This window comes from Takifugu flavidus, chromosome 13 (genome assembly GCF_003711565.1).
Source record: "Takifugu flavidus isolate HTHZ2018 chromosome 13, ASM371156v2, whole genome shotgun sequence".
NCBI classification, from domain to species: Eukaryota; Metazoa; Chordata; class Actinopteri; order Tetraodontiformes; family Tetraodontidae; genus Takifugu; species Takifugu flavidus.
Window position 1 is genome coordinate 11,133,943 of NC_079532.1, and position 16,327 is coordinate 11,150,269.

The 16,327-nt window shown below is 47.4% G+C and overlaps 1 protein-coding gene and 1 long non-coding RNA gene across 4 annotated transcripts; both read left to right on the forward strand.

Moving 5' to 3' along the window:
• Nucleotides 1–1,176: 1,176 nt before the first annotated feature.
• Nucleotides 1,177–15,462, forward strand: LOC130536394 (protein spire homolog 2-like). 3 transcript variants are annotated; one of them, XM_057052309.1, is made up of 15 exons: nt 1,178–1,597; nt 5,728–5,804; nt 6,642–7,034; nt 7,856–7,936; nt 8,040–8,204; nt 9,018–9,104; nt 9,363–9,480; nt 10,199–10,357; nt 10,540–10,758; nt 11,677–11,798; nt 12,284–12,418; nt 12,519–12,586; nt 12,708–12,735; nt 13,222–13,319; nt 14,190–15,462. In XM_057052309.1, exons 1-15 carry the CDS (start codon nt 1,306–1,308, stop codon nt 14,662–14,664), a joined length of 2,517 nt encoding a protein of 838 aa, XP_056908289.1. In that variant the 5' UTR covers nt 1,178–1,305; the 3' UTR covers nt 14,665–15,462. The 3 variants fall into 3 exon arrangements, with proteins under 3 accessions (XP_056908291.1, XP_056908289.1, XP_056908290.1); XM_057052310.1 differs by having other exon boundaries at nt 1,179–1,597; nt 11,680–11,798; XM_057052311.1 differs by lacking the exons at nt 13,222–13,319; nt 14,190–15,462 and adding an exon at nt 12,966–13,179 and having other exon boundaries at nt 1,177–1,597.
• LOC130536481 (uncharacterized) lies at nt 3,867–5,410 on the forward strand. The gene is made up of 2 exons (XR_008953355.1): nt 3,867–4,899; nt 4,979–5,410. It is a non-coding gene; the product is annotated as an uncharacterized LOC130536481 (long non-coding RNA).
• Nucleotides 15,463–16,327: the final 865 nt, after the last annotated feature.

The following is a 16,327-nucleotide window of genomic DNA, read 5'->3' on the forward strand; positions in this document are numbered from 1 at the left end:
CACCCTCGATAACGTCCCAGATGGATGTTAAAACTCCCATTACAGGGCGGCGCTCCGAGAGAGCTGCTTAACAGCCCGGCAATCCCAAGAAGTGGTAGATACCGAACCTGTGGAGGCCGCGGAGTGAAATTTAAATGTTAAATGGTACAGTTAACTATTAACTGTAACTCTAAATGTTTTATCTGAATATTTAAGGGAAATGTTAACTGTACTCAGAACTCAGAATCTTAGAATTTACTTGTTTGCTTTAAAAATGGTATAAGTGTGATTGTATTCATTCTTTCTGTTTTAATCAATAAAAATGCAAATAAAGGTTGTTATTTGTCACATCACAAAACATCCAAAATTAATATCTGACAGATGAAACCAGAACTCTGCTCCACCTGCCTGCAGTTCCTCAAGCGGCCACTTGAGGTCGCAGTCGTAATACACCGATTAGTGACCGATCTTCGTCCCTGTGATCGATTTAGGGGCAGTTTTGTCGAAAGTAATTTGAAATAAATAAAGTTCAAGAAATGACAGTAAAAGTTAGAATATCGGGACAAATATGGACCGAAACAATGGCGAATCTTATTACCACCACCGCAGACTTTGAGCACTCATTTTCCTTCAACTTTGAACATATTTTGCTGACAACAAAGTTCAATGCATTCAATGTTGATTTTCCTAATTATTTTATCAATAGCGGTTTAGTTTCCTGCTGCTTCACATGAGTTGCAAAGTCTGTAATGTTGCAGTTTAGGATGCAAATAGGCTGTTTAGTTTTCGGATCTGTTTCAAACGGTTTTCCACAGCTTCTGATTTGAAGGTTGAGACAGGAACCGAACCGAGAGGTTAAACTTTGGTCGTGATGTTCTCTCCAGCAGCAGGTGGATTATGCGACAGCCAGAGGACGCTTCTTCCTCACTGACGGACGATGTGTGACTGCTCAAACAGGAAATTACTACAAGAACGGTTGCTGGTATTTTCAAAATAAACCTACTAGTCATAATAAAGAATTGATCTCCAATCGAAATTCATGAAAGAAATCATCACCAGGGGGTTAATTTTCTTTATTATTTAAACAGCCTGGGTTGTCGAGCTAAAACAGTGAGTGTGCTGTTTTGTCGCCAGTTTTTTTTAAACCATAGTTTTATTTTGAAATTAGTTACCGGAAGCACCGTTTTAAACACGTCGGGCTTAACGGCCGCGTTAATGACGCGCGGCTGAGCTGGTGGGGAGCGGAGAGGTGGACAGGAGTGCGCGGAAGGCTTCAATGGCCTCGGTGTTTCACAAGTGAAGGATGGGCTTCACGGTACCGCCGCCATGGCCAGATCCACCAAGCGAACCGCCGAGGATGGAGACCCACGGATAACCGTTCCCACGGACCGCGTCGAGTCGCGGGACCTGTCCGAGCCCCGGGAACTGTCTCTGGAGGAGGTGCTGAAGTCCTATGAGCAGCCCATCAACGAGGAGCAGGCATGGGCGGTGTGCTACCAGTGCTGCAGCGGGCTCCGGGGGCCCCGCCCGCCAACGGCAGGAGTCAGCCCGGTAAAGGGTCCATCTTCCATCCTCCTGCACCGGGACGGAACCGTGGCCCTGCGGACGCGCAACAGCGGTAGGGCTCACCGTCTCCTGGAGAACCAGCCTCATTTTGGAGCAGCTCTCACACAATATTACGCATGAAAAGTACTTTCAAACAATGAGGTCGTGTTATGAAAAGTAAGTTTGTGTTTACACTTTGGGCTATTTGGGTGTCCGTCAGAGCCCGAATCACCGAGCAACAATTTCCTTCCAGGCGCGTCTTCTCCGGGTCATGTGCGTTAAAAATACAGAGAAGAATAAAATAACAAATCACCCCCCAGAAAAGGCAGAAATCTAATAGCAGGCACCAGCATATTGCGCTGGTTATTTGTAATATCCTTCATTCCCCCATAAATAACGTCGTTTCAATAAAGTAGCTGGAGTTTATCGGGATTTAACGCAGACGGGGACAATCCAGCGGGGTTTTTGTCGCATCCCTGATGTCAGGAGCAATGCTCCTATGCCGGTAAATGATTAATTATTCATAGATCACAGATCCAGCCCAGCTTTTCCCTCTTGCGAACTGTTTTGCAGACTTCAAAGAGTCAAACCTCTGAAGATTCTCCTGCATTCTTCTGGTTGTTTCCCATCCGGAATTTACCAGATAATATTCATGAGTTGTGCAGATGAGGATCGACAACTTCTAGACTAAAGGTGGAATTTGCTCTGCACATTTTCCCATCTCAATCTGTTAATGAGTTTCAGTTCCCCTGAAGATCTGAAAACTGGACGTTTGGAACAGAATCTTCTCCAAAATCTTTGTTTGTTGGAGGCAGAATATAATTTTTATTCTAAAGCTGTCGCGTACACGTGCAGGGTCTCATGTTTGCTTCAGAGATAAGATTCTGAATGGTCCCATTTCCACATTTAATATTGAAATTTTAGTCCACCTGATTGATCCTGATTTTGGCCTCTCCTTTATTTTATTTTTCTTTAAAAAAAACTATAACTTCGTTTAGTCAGTAAATCATTCATATTAATCAATATATTTTGCCTTTTTTGATATCACTTGGGCAAGAAATTATATGTTTTGGTCCACAGCACAACTTAATTCACCATCTACGTTATACGTTAGTTTGTTATAAGGATGAGGCTCATCAAAAAAAGAACATTTGCCAAGAACCTGAAAAATAAGAGGGTGTGAAACCTCCCTGATCCCTGACAGACAGATGTTAAAGTTTGTCATGTCGCACCAGCTCGTGAGCTCAAGGGTCACAATCCAGATGAAAATCTGCCAGTAATGTTTGACCAGTCGTCCTGATAACGTATTTAAATATTCAGACAGTCGAGACTCGTTTTCTTTTTCACGCACAGAAGAAATCAGCCTTAAAAGGTCAGAAATCTGCCATTTAAGCATCAATTGCACAATTTACCTCAGAATAGGAACCCAGTCATTTATTCTCAGATCCTTTTCAGGAACAAACATTTTAATACCTTCAATTAAACTGAGAATTTTCTCTTTCCTACACAAGCGTCGTCTCAAGTGAGTTCTTTTAAAGCTCCGCATTCCATTTCAATCAAATATTCATTAAAAAGACTCATGGAAGTCTTAATATTCCCACAGATGCTGCCATTAATATTGCAAAGTAAACGACCATAATCTTAATAACTGGTGCTCTGATCAATGCTGGGAGGCGTTGTTGTTTATATTCAAAAGCAGTGAGGCTCTGTGTGTGTGTGTGTGTGTGTGTGTGGGTGTGGGTGTGTGTGTGTGTGTGTGTGTGTGTGGTGGGTGTGGGTGTGGGTGTGGGTGGGTGTGTGGGTGTGTGTGTGTGTGTGTGTGTGTGTGGGTGGGTGTGTACAGCAGGGGTGAGGTCAGAGTCCAGGGCAACTCCTGTCAGATAGAAACATCCTGGTAGTGTCATCATTCATGTCACTGCTTCTGCCCAATTTTTTTAGCATTCCTGCTGGATGTATATAAATGGAGCTGAGTAATATCTGGGTAATAGCTGGGTAATATCTGCGTAATAACCAGGTAAGGTAATAGCTGGGTAATATCTGCGTAATAGCTGGGTAATATCTGCGTAATAACTGAGTAATAGCTGGGTAATAGCTGAGTAATATCTGCATAATAGCCAGGTAATAGCTGGGTAATATTTGCGTAATAGCTGGGTAATATCTGCGTAATAGCTGAGTAATATCTGGGTAATAGCTGGGTAATATCTGCATAATAGCTGGGTAATATCTGCGTAATAGCTGAGTAATATCTGCATAATAGCCAGGTAATAGCTGGGTAATATCTGGTAATAGCTGAGTAATATCTGGGTAATAGCTGGGTAATATCTGCGTAATAGCTGGTAATATCTGCGTAATAGCTGCATAATAGCCAGGTAATAGCTGGGTAATATCTGCGTAATAGCTGGGTAATATCTGCGTAATAGCTGAGTAATATCTGGGTAATATCTGGGTAATATCTGCATAATAACCAGGTAATAGCTGGGTAATAGCCAGGTAATAGCTGAGTAATATCTGGGTAATAGCTGGGTAATATCTGCATAATAACCAGGTAATAGCTGGGTAATAGCTGAGTAATATGTGGGTAATAGCTGGGTAATATCTGCGTAATAGCCAGGTAATATCTGGGTAATAGCTGGGTAATAGCTGGGTAATATCTGTGTAATAGCCATTTAATAGCTGAGTCATAGCTGGGTAATATCTGGGTAATAGCCAGGTAATAGCTGAGTAATAGCCAGGTAATAGCTGAGTAATAGCCAGGTAATAGCTGGGTAATATCTCCCTTGATCACAGTAGAGAAGCAGCATGTTCAATGTGGGAAACAAAGGTCAACTTGTGCTGCACCCTGCCCATGTGTCCTTAGTTCAGCTGACCACCATTCTGTTGCTCTTAGTCCCCCCCCCCAAACCACCACCACCACCACCTGGGGTCCGTCTGTCATTTGGTAAAATTCCTCAAAATGAGTCTCTGAGGCGGTATTACCATGGCAACAAACAAAGCCTGCCTTTGTGTCGGCTGGGTGTGAGGACGTGCCGCCGCCACTGACTGATCCTGAGTAGAAGTCAGAGTCCATCTTCATCGTCCAGGAGCCACCGCCAGTCCGCCGCGTTCCCAATAGACTGTTGGGTGAGCGGCGGTCTCGCTCGCGGCCCCCCCACGTCAAATTACCGGTAGTTTTGAACCAACGGTGGATGTTTTTATTTCGATTTAGGGTCGACCATAAGGTTTCCCTCCCTGGACACAGCAGATCTGTTATCCGGCTCCCAACCCTCAGAGCTCTCAGCCGTCCCATCTTTTGTGTGTATCGACCCGTTACTGTGGGAACCTGGCGGCTGCCCCACAGCCGAGCATTATCCGAACCCGTCTGGCAGGTTTGCGGAGGTTGGTGTTATTTCACCCGCCGCTGCAGAGGGCATCATAATAGAGATTCCTGCTTCTCAGTTACTGCCTTTTGTTGCAGATTATAGCAGCATCTGTGTTCACGTGGGAACGGGGAGACTCTCCGTCCGTCTGAGGGTCACGTCCTGGGGAACTTCTCACCGCGCCAGAACCCTCTGTCTTCTCCTAAATCCACCTTATTCCTTGACTTATAATTCCTGCGCAGCTTCAGATCTCACCCCGGATGTCCTCAAGCCTGTCTCTTCCATTCAATCTCCGATTTCCCTGCAGTGGGAGCTGCTGATCGAAGAGTTTCCAGCCTCTCGGGTATCGTTGCTGACATCAGAGCCAGCAGAAAGCTTCTTTTTTTTTCTCCACACACAGCAGAAAAACACCGCGGCCCAATAGTGCGTATCCAAGAGGCTTCGACTGGGACGTGTGAGGATTCCTGAAAATTCCTGTTGCTGCTGTTGTTGTTGTTTACACGTCTTTAAATGAAATGTCCCCCCCCCCCCCCAACTCCTGCTTCCGTTATATGAACATTTGTGGATTTAGTTCGGTTGAGACTCGAAGGCAGCTTATTGCCCTGTAAGATGAACACGATTCAAGGCAGCGAGCCAATTAAAAGGTTGATGAAAGCATCTTCAGAGCAGAGCTCATTAAAGTGAAATAGGACAACTCGCTCCACAAAAACAACAGAATGCGCTCTGAAAATGTACCAGCAGCCCAAAGGAAGCGTCCAGACCTGAGGAAGCCTCCCCCCTCCTCATTATAAAGGCTTCTCAGCCCCCCACATCAGAGGTCGACACATGTGTTGTTTTGCTGTCGCAGGTCCTGACCAGTTGTGCGACGCCGCCCTTGTCTCTTCGGACGATGACGCTCTTCTTCCTGCGGCTCTGGAGCGCCAGGTGAGCCGCTCCGACGACCACATTCTTTCAGAGATGAAGGCTGAAGGATTTATGTTGCACATCTGCTGGTTGACCTTTACCACAAAGTGCTCTTAGGCCTGTGATGAAAGGGTTCTTTTCTCGGCCCTCAGCTCTCCTCTCCCTCTAAAGGAAGTTCTGCTGGTGCCTGTTGAAGCTGCATTTACTCTTTTGTTGATGCAGATTAGATTAGAGAGACATTGATTTATAAATGTCCAATAATTATAAATCTCAAAACATGATTTAGGGCCTTTTGCAACTTTAATTTCAATAATACGACTTGTTTTTCCAATATTGTCAGAGGTGAGAATGGAGCAGAAACAGCGTTGACTGACGTGACAATGTTAAAACAATAATAGGAAATGGTGTCCCCGGGCTGTCAATAAACTGTCGGGGATGATGGGATGTTGGTTGCTGGAAGGTAAAACTATGCAGCAGGAAACTTCAGGAGCTGGGATGTGGGGGTGGGGGCGTAGGAAAGTGACAGCTAGAACTAATAACGGTGCAACAATGTGGCTGAGGGGCGTCCTGAAACACCTTTTCAAATAACGCCGTCGTCTGTGTCCATCAATTGAAACTGTCCGTCACGGCAAAGCAGAAATATGGAAGAAATGGGTGGCAATGCTACGAGTGCTTCTGATTGAGGGTGCTAATTAGCAGGCTAAATGTAGGCGAAGCTCTGTCATGTCAGAAGAGTACAGATAGTTTGGAGACAATGAAGCCACCTGCAGCTCCGCATGCGTCACCTGAGAGTGGCACCATCCATTCATTTCATTCTTATTTTAAGGATTCTGTTTTACCCTCTTCGTCCCTCTGCAGCTGGTCCAGTCGCTGGGAGTGGCCATCTACCGAGCCCTGGACTGGGGGCTGGACGACAGCGAGGAGCGGGAGCTCGGCCCGCAGCTGGAGCGCCTCATCGAACGCATGGCGGGAGGCGACCAGGGCGGAGAGGCCGGCAACCCCGCTGGCAACAGCGCAGCGGATGAGGGGTACAGCGGCCAGGAGGAGGAGGAGGAGGAGGAAGAGGAAGAGGAGGAGCCGGAGCGAGCGCTGAAGCCGGTGCGCACCTTCCGCCAGGTGATGGCTCTGTGTGCGTCCCGGCTGGCCGACCCCAGCTTGGCTCCAGAGCACTACCAGGCGGTCTGCAGGGCTCTTTTTGTAGAAACGATGGAGCTGCAGACGTTCCTCATCAAAATCCGAGACGCTAAACAGGTAGGTAGCCGCGCACTTTAGTTTCTGATCTGCTTACTTCTGCCGTAACCCCTGTGCAGCGTCGCCTCCTGCTCCGTGAGGGGTTCGGCTGTCACGGGGTCAGTGTTCATTGGATCGTTGAGCCAGAAACCCCCTAATAATAAGTCACCTAGAAGAAGTTTGGAACAGCCACAACTCTTCTGGGAGCCGAGCAACCTGGGGGAAAGGACTTTGTAAGAGACCCAAGCATGGGTCGGGGTTGACGGTTGAAATCCCCTCTTGAATTATTCTGTAAAAGCACGATGGTCCGGTCTGATGGAACCAAGTTTTGAACTTTCCGTTGGCATCTTTGGATGGAACCAGGCACTGCTCATCATCTGCTCATCGCCCAATCCCCCCCCCCACGGTCACGCTGCGGGGTTGTTCTCCAGCCGTTGGTCAGGCTCCAGGGGACGCTGAATGGAGCAAAGGTCCACAATGGTCAGGACCTGAAACTGAACCCAACAGGACAGTGACTCAGACGCGAGCGGTCCACCCAGAGCCCTGACCTGATCAAACATCTCTGGAGAGACGTGAAGATGTCCCCGTCCAACATGACCAAGCTTGAGAGGATCTGTAGAGAATAATGGCAGGATATCCCTAAATCCAGGTGGGCAAAGCCTGTAGCATCGAACCCCAGAAGACTGGAGGCTGTAGCTGCTGCCTGAGGTGTAATAAAAGTTCTGACTGCGTTTGCATGGAGGCAACCAGGGAAACCCGCACAAGAACCTCATTGCTAACGGCTACTTTACTGGTGTTGTAATGTGTCTTAATAATAGCTTTAAGTACGCGTTTTTGCACAGATGCTGAAGAAGATCACCTCAGAGGAATCACCCGGAGACAATTCAACAGCCGAGCTGGATGCCCTGAAGCACAGAGACTGGGTGAGACAAAACGATGGTGGACACATTGTGGCAGAGGACAATACGTCAGTGTTGCTAGCGGAACAAGAGGGTCTTTCTTTCGCTGCTGTCGTTTGCTTCCCAGGCACGTCTGTGGGTGCAGCTGATGAAGGAGCTCCGGCAGGGAGTGAAGCTGAAGAAGGTGCAGGAGCAGCCCTTCAACACTCTGCCCACGGAATTCAGCCTCACCCCCTTTGAGATGCTGATGCAGGACATACGAGCTCGCAAATTCCAGCTGCGCAAAGTCATGGTGAGAAAGTCGGGCTGAGCAAAGCCTTTTTAAAACTGCACATTCGCTGTGGTGATTAGAAGAAATGGACTGGCTCGTGACCACGTTCCAAGCTGCATGATGATCAAGAACCAGACAGGAGCCAAAGTGGATCTGTCGAGCCACAATCTGCTGCCACCGCTGACTGCAACCGTTGCTATAGGAAGAAAATGTGGTCTGGCTGTTACCTCGGGGCTTTCTCCACAGGCAGATCCATAATTCAGCCTCAAAACACAAATAATGTAATACTCAGCTCCTCTCAGCCTTCTCTTCTGGCCAGGAATTAGCATTTATAGCTACAGTTTTAAAAATGGCACCAGGAATACATAGCAGCTATGTTTATACCGCGTTTTAGATTTTTCTTGTAACATTCCACCCCTTTATAATCAGTTTAGGAATTCCCTAACTTAGAATTTTGAACATGAAGGTCTACTTTCCTCATAGTCCTCAGTGGCAGGATTGCTGGCTCTCGTAACACTAATTAATGCGTCTCTGATAAAGCTGATGTGCATCATTTATGCAGCACCAGAGGGCAACGCTAACAAGCATCTGCTGAGGACTGGCAGCATTTCTTTAAGCTACATTTAATAAGTCAAACAGGCACACTGATATTCAAGGCTTTGCTGTATATTTGGTATCAAATATTAACACTACAGCAGCCGTGGCTACTAATAATGCACTGATAATAATAATAATGGCTAATAATAATAGCTATTCTGGAAAGGTGATGTGCTAATTTTGCTTTCAACCAAAGCAAAGCGGCGGCTATAAGTTGGTGTTTCCTGTCGTCCCCAGGTGGGCGGCGATATACCCACCAGAGTGAAGAGGAACGCCCATGAACTCATCTTGGACTTCATCAGATCCAGACCCCCCCTCAAACCAGTGAGCTAGCAACCGTGCTGGAAAGAAAACATCACTGTCTCTTACTTTTTTGGCAAACGTATATCCCTCCCTGAATGTTGAGAGATTTCCTGATTCAAGCTGGATAAGTCACCACAGTTGCACCGCGTTAATGTACATTTAAAGAATAAACCTAATTATGCTCTACTCTTTTTTTCTGGAACAGGGAGAGCTCATTTTTAGCTTTTGAAGTATCTTTTGTTTTTGTAGTCCGGACGTATAACGGTTTGTTCTGCCCAGGTTTCCGAGCGCAGCCTCCCTCCTCCCCCGCCCCAGCAACAGTCACTCCACGAGCGGGTCCTGGCTGAGATCAAGCAGGAGCGAAGGCTCAGGCCCGTGGTCCAGCCCAGCTCGAGACGTAAGCAATCACCTGTCGCCATCGGTGGTCGGCGGTCGCGTGCATGTTCCCGTATGGCTCAACGCGTCCGCTGTAATGTCACCGAGCGAGCGTGTTTCCATTTGGAGCTGGAGTAAGTGGGGAGGAGGTTTCACATTTCACCCATATTGATCGGTTATTTAAAGACCAGGGTCACTTCAGCAGGTGGGATCAAGCCAGAGAGAAAGCAGCAAAACTGGAATCGGATTACTTGAAATGGACTAATTAAAACTAGAAAAACACTAAAACTAAGCAAACCAGATTATTTGACGCCGCGGTGGAGAATAATCCATAAAAGCTATTCGTGGGAAAGTGACATTCACGATTTACCCGACACTCAAATGCAGATTTATTGAAGTTTTCTCTGCTGTCTCAAACAGATCCTGTTGCAAATGCCGAACCTGTCGACTGCATTAGTTTGTGAAAGACTAATTAATGACCGTAATCTGATTATCACTGTGATGGGGAGCGCTCAAGTCAAGCATATTCACATCAAGACAGTCTAACTGTGTTTTTATATAACTGGATCTGAGGGAGAGGGGCCGCATTCATGTTTGATCCAGTTTGAGAGGACGGCCTTGACGGCCCGTCTCGGGGTGTACAAGTCTTGTATTACCTGTATAACTATTGGTTAACTATTAGAAATGCCACCTCCCAGCATCCCTGTTCTCTGATCTCTGCACTTCTGACCTGTTTTTAGCGTTTGGCTCCCTCCCCTGTCTGGCTGAGACTTGTCCTTGCGACGTTAAATCCACTTCCTGCATTGATCTGTCCCTCTGCCGCCCGTCGTCCCGCCCACGCATCCTGCTCAAGGCTCCCACTCTGGCAGAGATGGAGGAGATGAACCTATATGAGGCGAGTTTCAGGGGGGCTTCTGGCCGTTGGGGCTGGGTGTGATGTGCTTTGGCCCTGCTCTCTAGGCCCCTCAGGCCCCTTCACTATCCACACACTCTGACACTCTGTCATCTCCTTCAGAATAAGCCGACTCATTTGTTTCCCTCTTCCTCTTCCCTCTCCTTGGCTTCGCCTCCTTGTAGGAAGACGAGTCTCCAGACAGCGGGGAGCTACGGAGAGCAGAGAGCTCCCCCACCCCTTTAAAAAGAGACCGTTCCTTCTCGGAGCACGACCTGGCTTTACTCCGTGGGGAGACCCTGCCTTCACTAGCCGGGTCCGCCCAGCAGGACGGGGGGGTCCGGCTCAGGGAGGAGAGGCCTCGGTCCAGAACGCTGACCGGCTCCAGACCGATGCCTAATTATAGAGGTCAGTGTGTTTCTGGTGATTGAAATAATACTTCACTTTCTTTATGTCAAATTTGGTCTTGTTGGATCTAGTGAGTCGAGTGGATCTAGTAAATCTAGAGTGGCTGTAGGACGATTACTGCCAGTGGAACTGAAAGACGGACGCAGAGGCCAAAAAATCCATCTTGACAAACATGTTTTGAGACGGTTGTTGCACTGTTGGACCACAGAGGGAGACAGTGTCCCAGTGTTTGTGGACAGGATGGACAGAGGAACAGCTGACGGATTCCAATCCCAAATAAAGACGTGCTGGATATCTGGGGGGGTAGATTTAAGCTACTGGGTTTCAAGCTTGTGTGCATCGAGGAGGACAGCGAATGTTCCCAAAAGAGGCACGAGCAGCACGTTTATTCTGAGTGTTCAGTTATCCGGACAGCCATCGGGATTTGCGTCCAGATGGCTGCAAGCTGATGCTTCTGCCACAAGCTTTTCACGCGTCGTGATGTGGAATTGTGGGGGTTTATTGTGTAGTGCATCATTCTGCCACTAGGGGGCTCTGCAGCTTAAGTGTGACGTGTGTGTCCTTAAGCCCCGGCTGTCATCCGCAGCTGATCAGCCCGTCGGCCTTCCATTAGTGCGTATTGACACCTTTCGTTTAACACGATCGAAGCAGCCCGAGGGGACGTGTTCTGGTTTTAGCCTGTTTGCTGGACTGAGCCTAATCTGTCCTCATTTTCAGCATCTACGCCGGGACCAAAACTGTGGAAATGTAGCACCAAAGGCTGACCCACTCAAAGAGTCTGAATATTACGTGATGGACCCGCACTCTGGCGACAGCTTGGAGTCGTTTATTGAGTTGATACGTGGGGATTCGTGGCCTCTCGTTTACCCTGACTGTTGAATTCCTCTAAACTTTTATTGTGTCCTCTGTTTACATCAGCAGCGTCCTTCCCATCACAGGGCTGGATGCCAGCCTCTCCAGCTCGCCTGTCCCTGAGTTCAGTCGACGAGACCACGGAGACAAAGAGCAGCTCCAGCGTTGGAGACGAGCACCAGTGGATGGTGAGTTGGAAGTACGGTCGGCATCAAATACAGAAGCAGCTTTTAAAACTCAAAACATCTTTTAAGTAGCTGTTCCACATCTCCCCATAAGTGTCCGCTCATCAGCAGTCAGAGGTGGTTCACTGGGATTTTCTTATACATATTAGAGTGAAATTCTCCGGGTGGCGGCTTAAATGGAACTGGAATATGCCCCCATTCTCCAGGGCTAATAAAAATTCCTTAAAATTCCCAGTAATTCCCACAGCCATAATGATTAAAAAAATGTTTGTTTGCTTTACAACCTAAAAATGTACCTTAAAAGTAGTACTTTACATCAAAATTTTGTTCAGATTTCAGAATTAATCATTTTTCCATGACTGCTTCTGTGTAAAGAGGTAGTGAGAAACAATATAACATGGGGGGGGGCTAATTTAATCCACGTAGCTCCGAAACCCTGTTTTTAAACATCAGAAGTTCCATCTTGGATGCTGTCTGGTCGTCAATAGGAGTTCAGCCACCCTGTGGAGAGTCTCGCCCTGACGGTGGATGAGGTCATCAACGTGCGCCGAGTGTTGGTGAAAGCAGAAATGGAGAAGTTTCTTCAGAGGAAAGAGCTCTATAATAACCTGAAGAAAGGCAAGGTAACACGGTGGCCCCGCCGTCGGTGCCGTCCATCCTGTTGTGTGTCCAGTAACTGGACCGTGCGTGCGTGTGCGTGTGCGTGTGCGTGTGTGCACGTAGGTCTGCTGCTGCTGTAAAGTGAAGTTCCCTCTTTTCTCCTGGCCTTCCACCTGCCTACTGTGTAAAAGGTAAAAGACAACTTTTTAAATCTGTGTGGTTTGTTCCATCGCACCACAGCAGTAACAGTTTCCTGTTTGTTCATATTTATCCTGGTAAAACACTTAATGAGTGCTGCTTTGGTTATTACAGGTCCGTCTGTTGTTCCTGCAGCGCCAAGGTAAATTTGAGCCTTTCTAGCAGCTCATCGGGAGCATTTTTCTTTATCTTTGCAGTCATTTCTCGTCTCCTCTGCTAAATCACCGTCTAACCTCACAACACTGTAACATTAATAATATGCTGCTGCTTTGCTGTGGCCGGCGGCTCTGTTGACGCTGCTTCTCCTGTTTTTGTGGGTTCTGATTGTTGCCTCCATCCGGGCCGTGCTGGATGTGTGATTCTGTGCTGTAGAGGCTAAGTGGTTTGGATTTTGTGTGTTTTGTCGTTGGTGTGTAGTTGTGTAGCTCGCGTGTTTGTCGTGCTTTTACCATGAATCTGTGTCTGTGGGATTCATGGTGGCGGTTGTTGTTTGCAGCTGTTTGTGTGGCGTCCTCCTGCATTTGGACCGTGTGGTTGTGTTGCGTCGCTGCAAATTCAGCCTGTTTTGGCCGTTTGATCTCTTCTTTCCTTCCCGCCCATTGTGTCTCTCTGTTGCTTCCTCTTGTAGATGAAGATTCCTTCGAAAAAGATGGCCCACATTCCTGTGTACACTGTGGGTTTCCACAGCACTCCAAGAAGCCATGGACAAAAATTCCAAGTCTACAAGTAAGTCTGTGTGTTCCTGCAGAGAAAAGAGTCGTTATTGTAACATTACCTAGAAACTGGCGTTACATGTCAACCCATTGTAGAATATTAAAACAATATTGTGTGTTCTTATTAGCCTGTTGATGGGTATTTCTTATGTATCCGTGCATCCTGACAGTTTCCCAGCACACTCAAAGATCCACCTAGGATGCTGATTGGTTTTGACAGTTCCACACAGTTGACAACTTTTAGCTCAGTCCATTAGCGTGCTAACGCAAGCCTGTGAACCAAACCAGCAGCCACAGATAATCTCTGCCCGATCGGGGCATTTTAAAAATGTAACGCGTGATTCCCACTGAATTCCTCATCAGCAGTTTATGGCAGTTATCCCTATACCCACGTGAGAAGAAAATTACCGACACATTCTCCCTGCGCGTCGTTCCGAAGATCAACGGAGGGATTGAGGTTACTTGACACTGTGACAGGCTTCTGCCTCGTGACTCTCAGATTCTCCAGAGACTCGCTCTTCGCTCCAAAGACAAGCTCACGCAGCTCAGGTTAACCGCACAAGTTCAATCTAGTTAGTGCTAACATTCCTTCAAGCCGCTGAGTGCTAAGGTTAGCAGGCCAGCCTAAGCAGATCCAGTCTTTTGAACAGTTGACCTGCATAATCCAATCACCCCCCCCCCCCCCCCCCCCCAAAACACACAGCACTTATAAACGCACACGCAAAATCTTTTACTTATGTAATCATGGCGCCCCTCTTCCGGCGCTATTATGTCATAATAATTACTCAGTTGTCATTGTCTCACGCACTCATTGTGTGTCTATTAAAATGTGAATTATGGGACATGAAATTGACGAGAAAGTTGACAGCTCCTCCTCCCGCAGGTCCTTACACAACCTGTCTCGCCGCTCAGTGGAAGAGGAGTTCCCTCACCTGTACGCCCACGGCTGCACGCTGCGCGACGTCTGCGCCGACTGCACCAAGTTCATCGCCGACGTCGTTTCCTCCAGCCGCCGAAGCCTGGACATCCTCAACAACACCCCGAAGAGGAAGCCCAAAGCTGCTGCTGCTGCTGCTGCTGCTGGGACTGAGGGGCCACAGCATCAGCCCCACCCCCACCTGCAGCCCAGCCAGAATCACCACCTCCCCCCTCCCCCCACCCCCACCTGCAGCCCCGTCCTCGGTCCAACCACCAGCAACAGAGCCTCCATACGTCTCACCGCAGCTCTACAGCAAGACCATCAAAAGTGTAGCGACGACTCATCGACACATTGCTGTCCTCCGGCACCACACTGTGCGCACACACACACACACACACACACACACACAGTGGGGTTCTTTAAGGATTCCAGTGAATGATAAATAAGAGTATGTAATCCAGAGAGGATTGTCCTTTCCGCAATGTTGGGTTATTGTATTAAATGCATTCATTAACGGCTGTGCTATGATATATAAAAGTCCGGAGCTTTTTAAGAGGCGACTAAATGACCACCACCTCCGCCAATAGCTTCCTCACAGTCTCCCCCAACTCAAACTCAAACACACACACACACACACACACACCCCTCTGCACAGCAACACACCTGGCCACCTCAGAAGGTTCGATTAGCTGCTGCTTGTCTGGCTTATCTGCAGCCAACCTGCTTTTTGGAGGGGGTGAGAGGTTCCGGTGCGGTTGAGGGGAAGTACACTGAGAGAGGAGGTGGGTGGGGGTGGCGGCGGTGGTAGTTTAGGGAAAGTAAAAGCTATGCAACATAGAGTCGACATGTAAGCCTTGCATTATAGCTCTCTGTGATTGCCTTGTTGTTTATGAATGTAACTCGGAGGCACAGAAATCTAATTTTATAAGCTCGTACGCCGGATGAACATCATTTACTCGTGGGCGCGGCTGCTGCCGTAACAGAGCCCAGTGTTGCATTTACAGCTTGAAAAGTCCTGAGCACAGCTGGATGAGGTGTGACGGCCGCAGCGCTGTGACTGTACTGTAGATAAGGCTGCAGGCCGCACCTTTCGCTGACACAGCAGGCTCGTGCTGATGGGAAGCGGACCGATGAAACTCCACCTCGCTCACTCTCCATGGACGCATACATACAATCTGCTCTGGTTTTGTAAATACCAGTAAACCTCAGCTGCAATAAAGTCTATCAGCAAACACGACCAGCGCCGCGTTTGTGTGTTTAACAACTGCCTCGGAGCCTACGCTGTTTTTCTTATTTTCTTAATAATTATAAAGATTAGTATGGCAGAATAATTTCTTCAGCTTCATTCAAGACATTTCTTTCTTATTACAAATGAAACTTTAATGAAGTTTGATTGAAAGTGAGAAAAAAAATTAGAAGACACGTGGGACTGCCTTTATTAAATATACCAACAAAAATAACAAACTGATGTTTACTTGGGGGAAAAAATGAGTTTGTAGTATAGATGGCAATGCGGATTTGCTCAATGATGAACTAAACATCCGGAAACTGGCGTCAATGGAGATACTGGTGATGATAAAGTTTCAGTGACCTCCTAAATTGAGGGGAATTTCCTTTTTTCAAATCAAGTTGGTTTGCACCAGACAAGGCGTTAGAGGTTCTTGCACTGTTAAAAACTTATCCGTGTGTTATAACAGTAACTAACTTGGATTTGAATGACTTAATGCCACGCAAAGCTGTTTAAATGTACAATTTCGCTGTAAAGGTTTCTCAGTAGCACTCTATAAAGTCGCTGGAAGGTGTGTAAAGGGAGAAAAATGAGGTCACATACTTTGCAGCATGTTGAAGCTTTCATTCACAAACACACTTGCTAGTGTCGCCCCGCCCCTTTCACTATGCATAAATAATGAGCAGCTCTGCGTGTCTATTGGTTGTTTCTGGCTGTCATCCGGCTCATTCCGCAGCTGGACATGACGTCAAGGTAGCATCACTTCTATCGACACGTCGGCCATGACAGATTATGCCTTCAAAATAAAAGCACGCACAACTTTGCCTTCAAAATGACGCTGGGTGAAGGAGGGGGTCAGATGTATTAAATCACC

Excerpts from the sequence above, each read along its gene's own strand:
- LOC130536394 (XM_057052309.1), top strand. The coding sequence starts at position 1,306 with ATGGCCAGATCCACCAAGCGAACCGCCGAGGATGGAGACCCACGGATA. Across the intron at positions 7,937-8,039 it reads CCCTGAAGCACAGAGACTGG|GCACGTCTGTGGGTGCAGCT; the intron begins GTGAGACAAAAC and ends TTTGCTTCCCAG. Across the intron at positions 9,481-10,198 it reads GGTCCAGCCCAGCTCGAGAC|CGTTTGGCTCCCTCCCCTGT; the intron begins GTAAGCAATCAC and ends ACCTGTTTTTAG.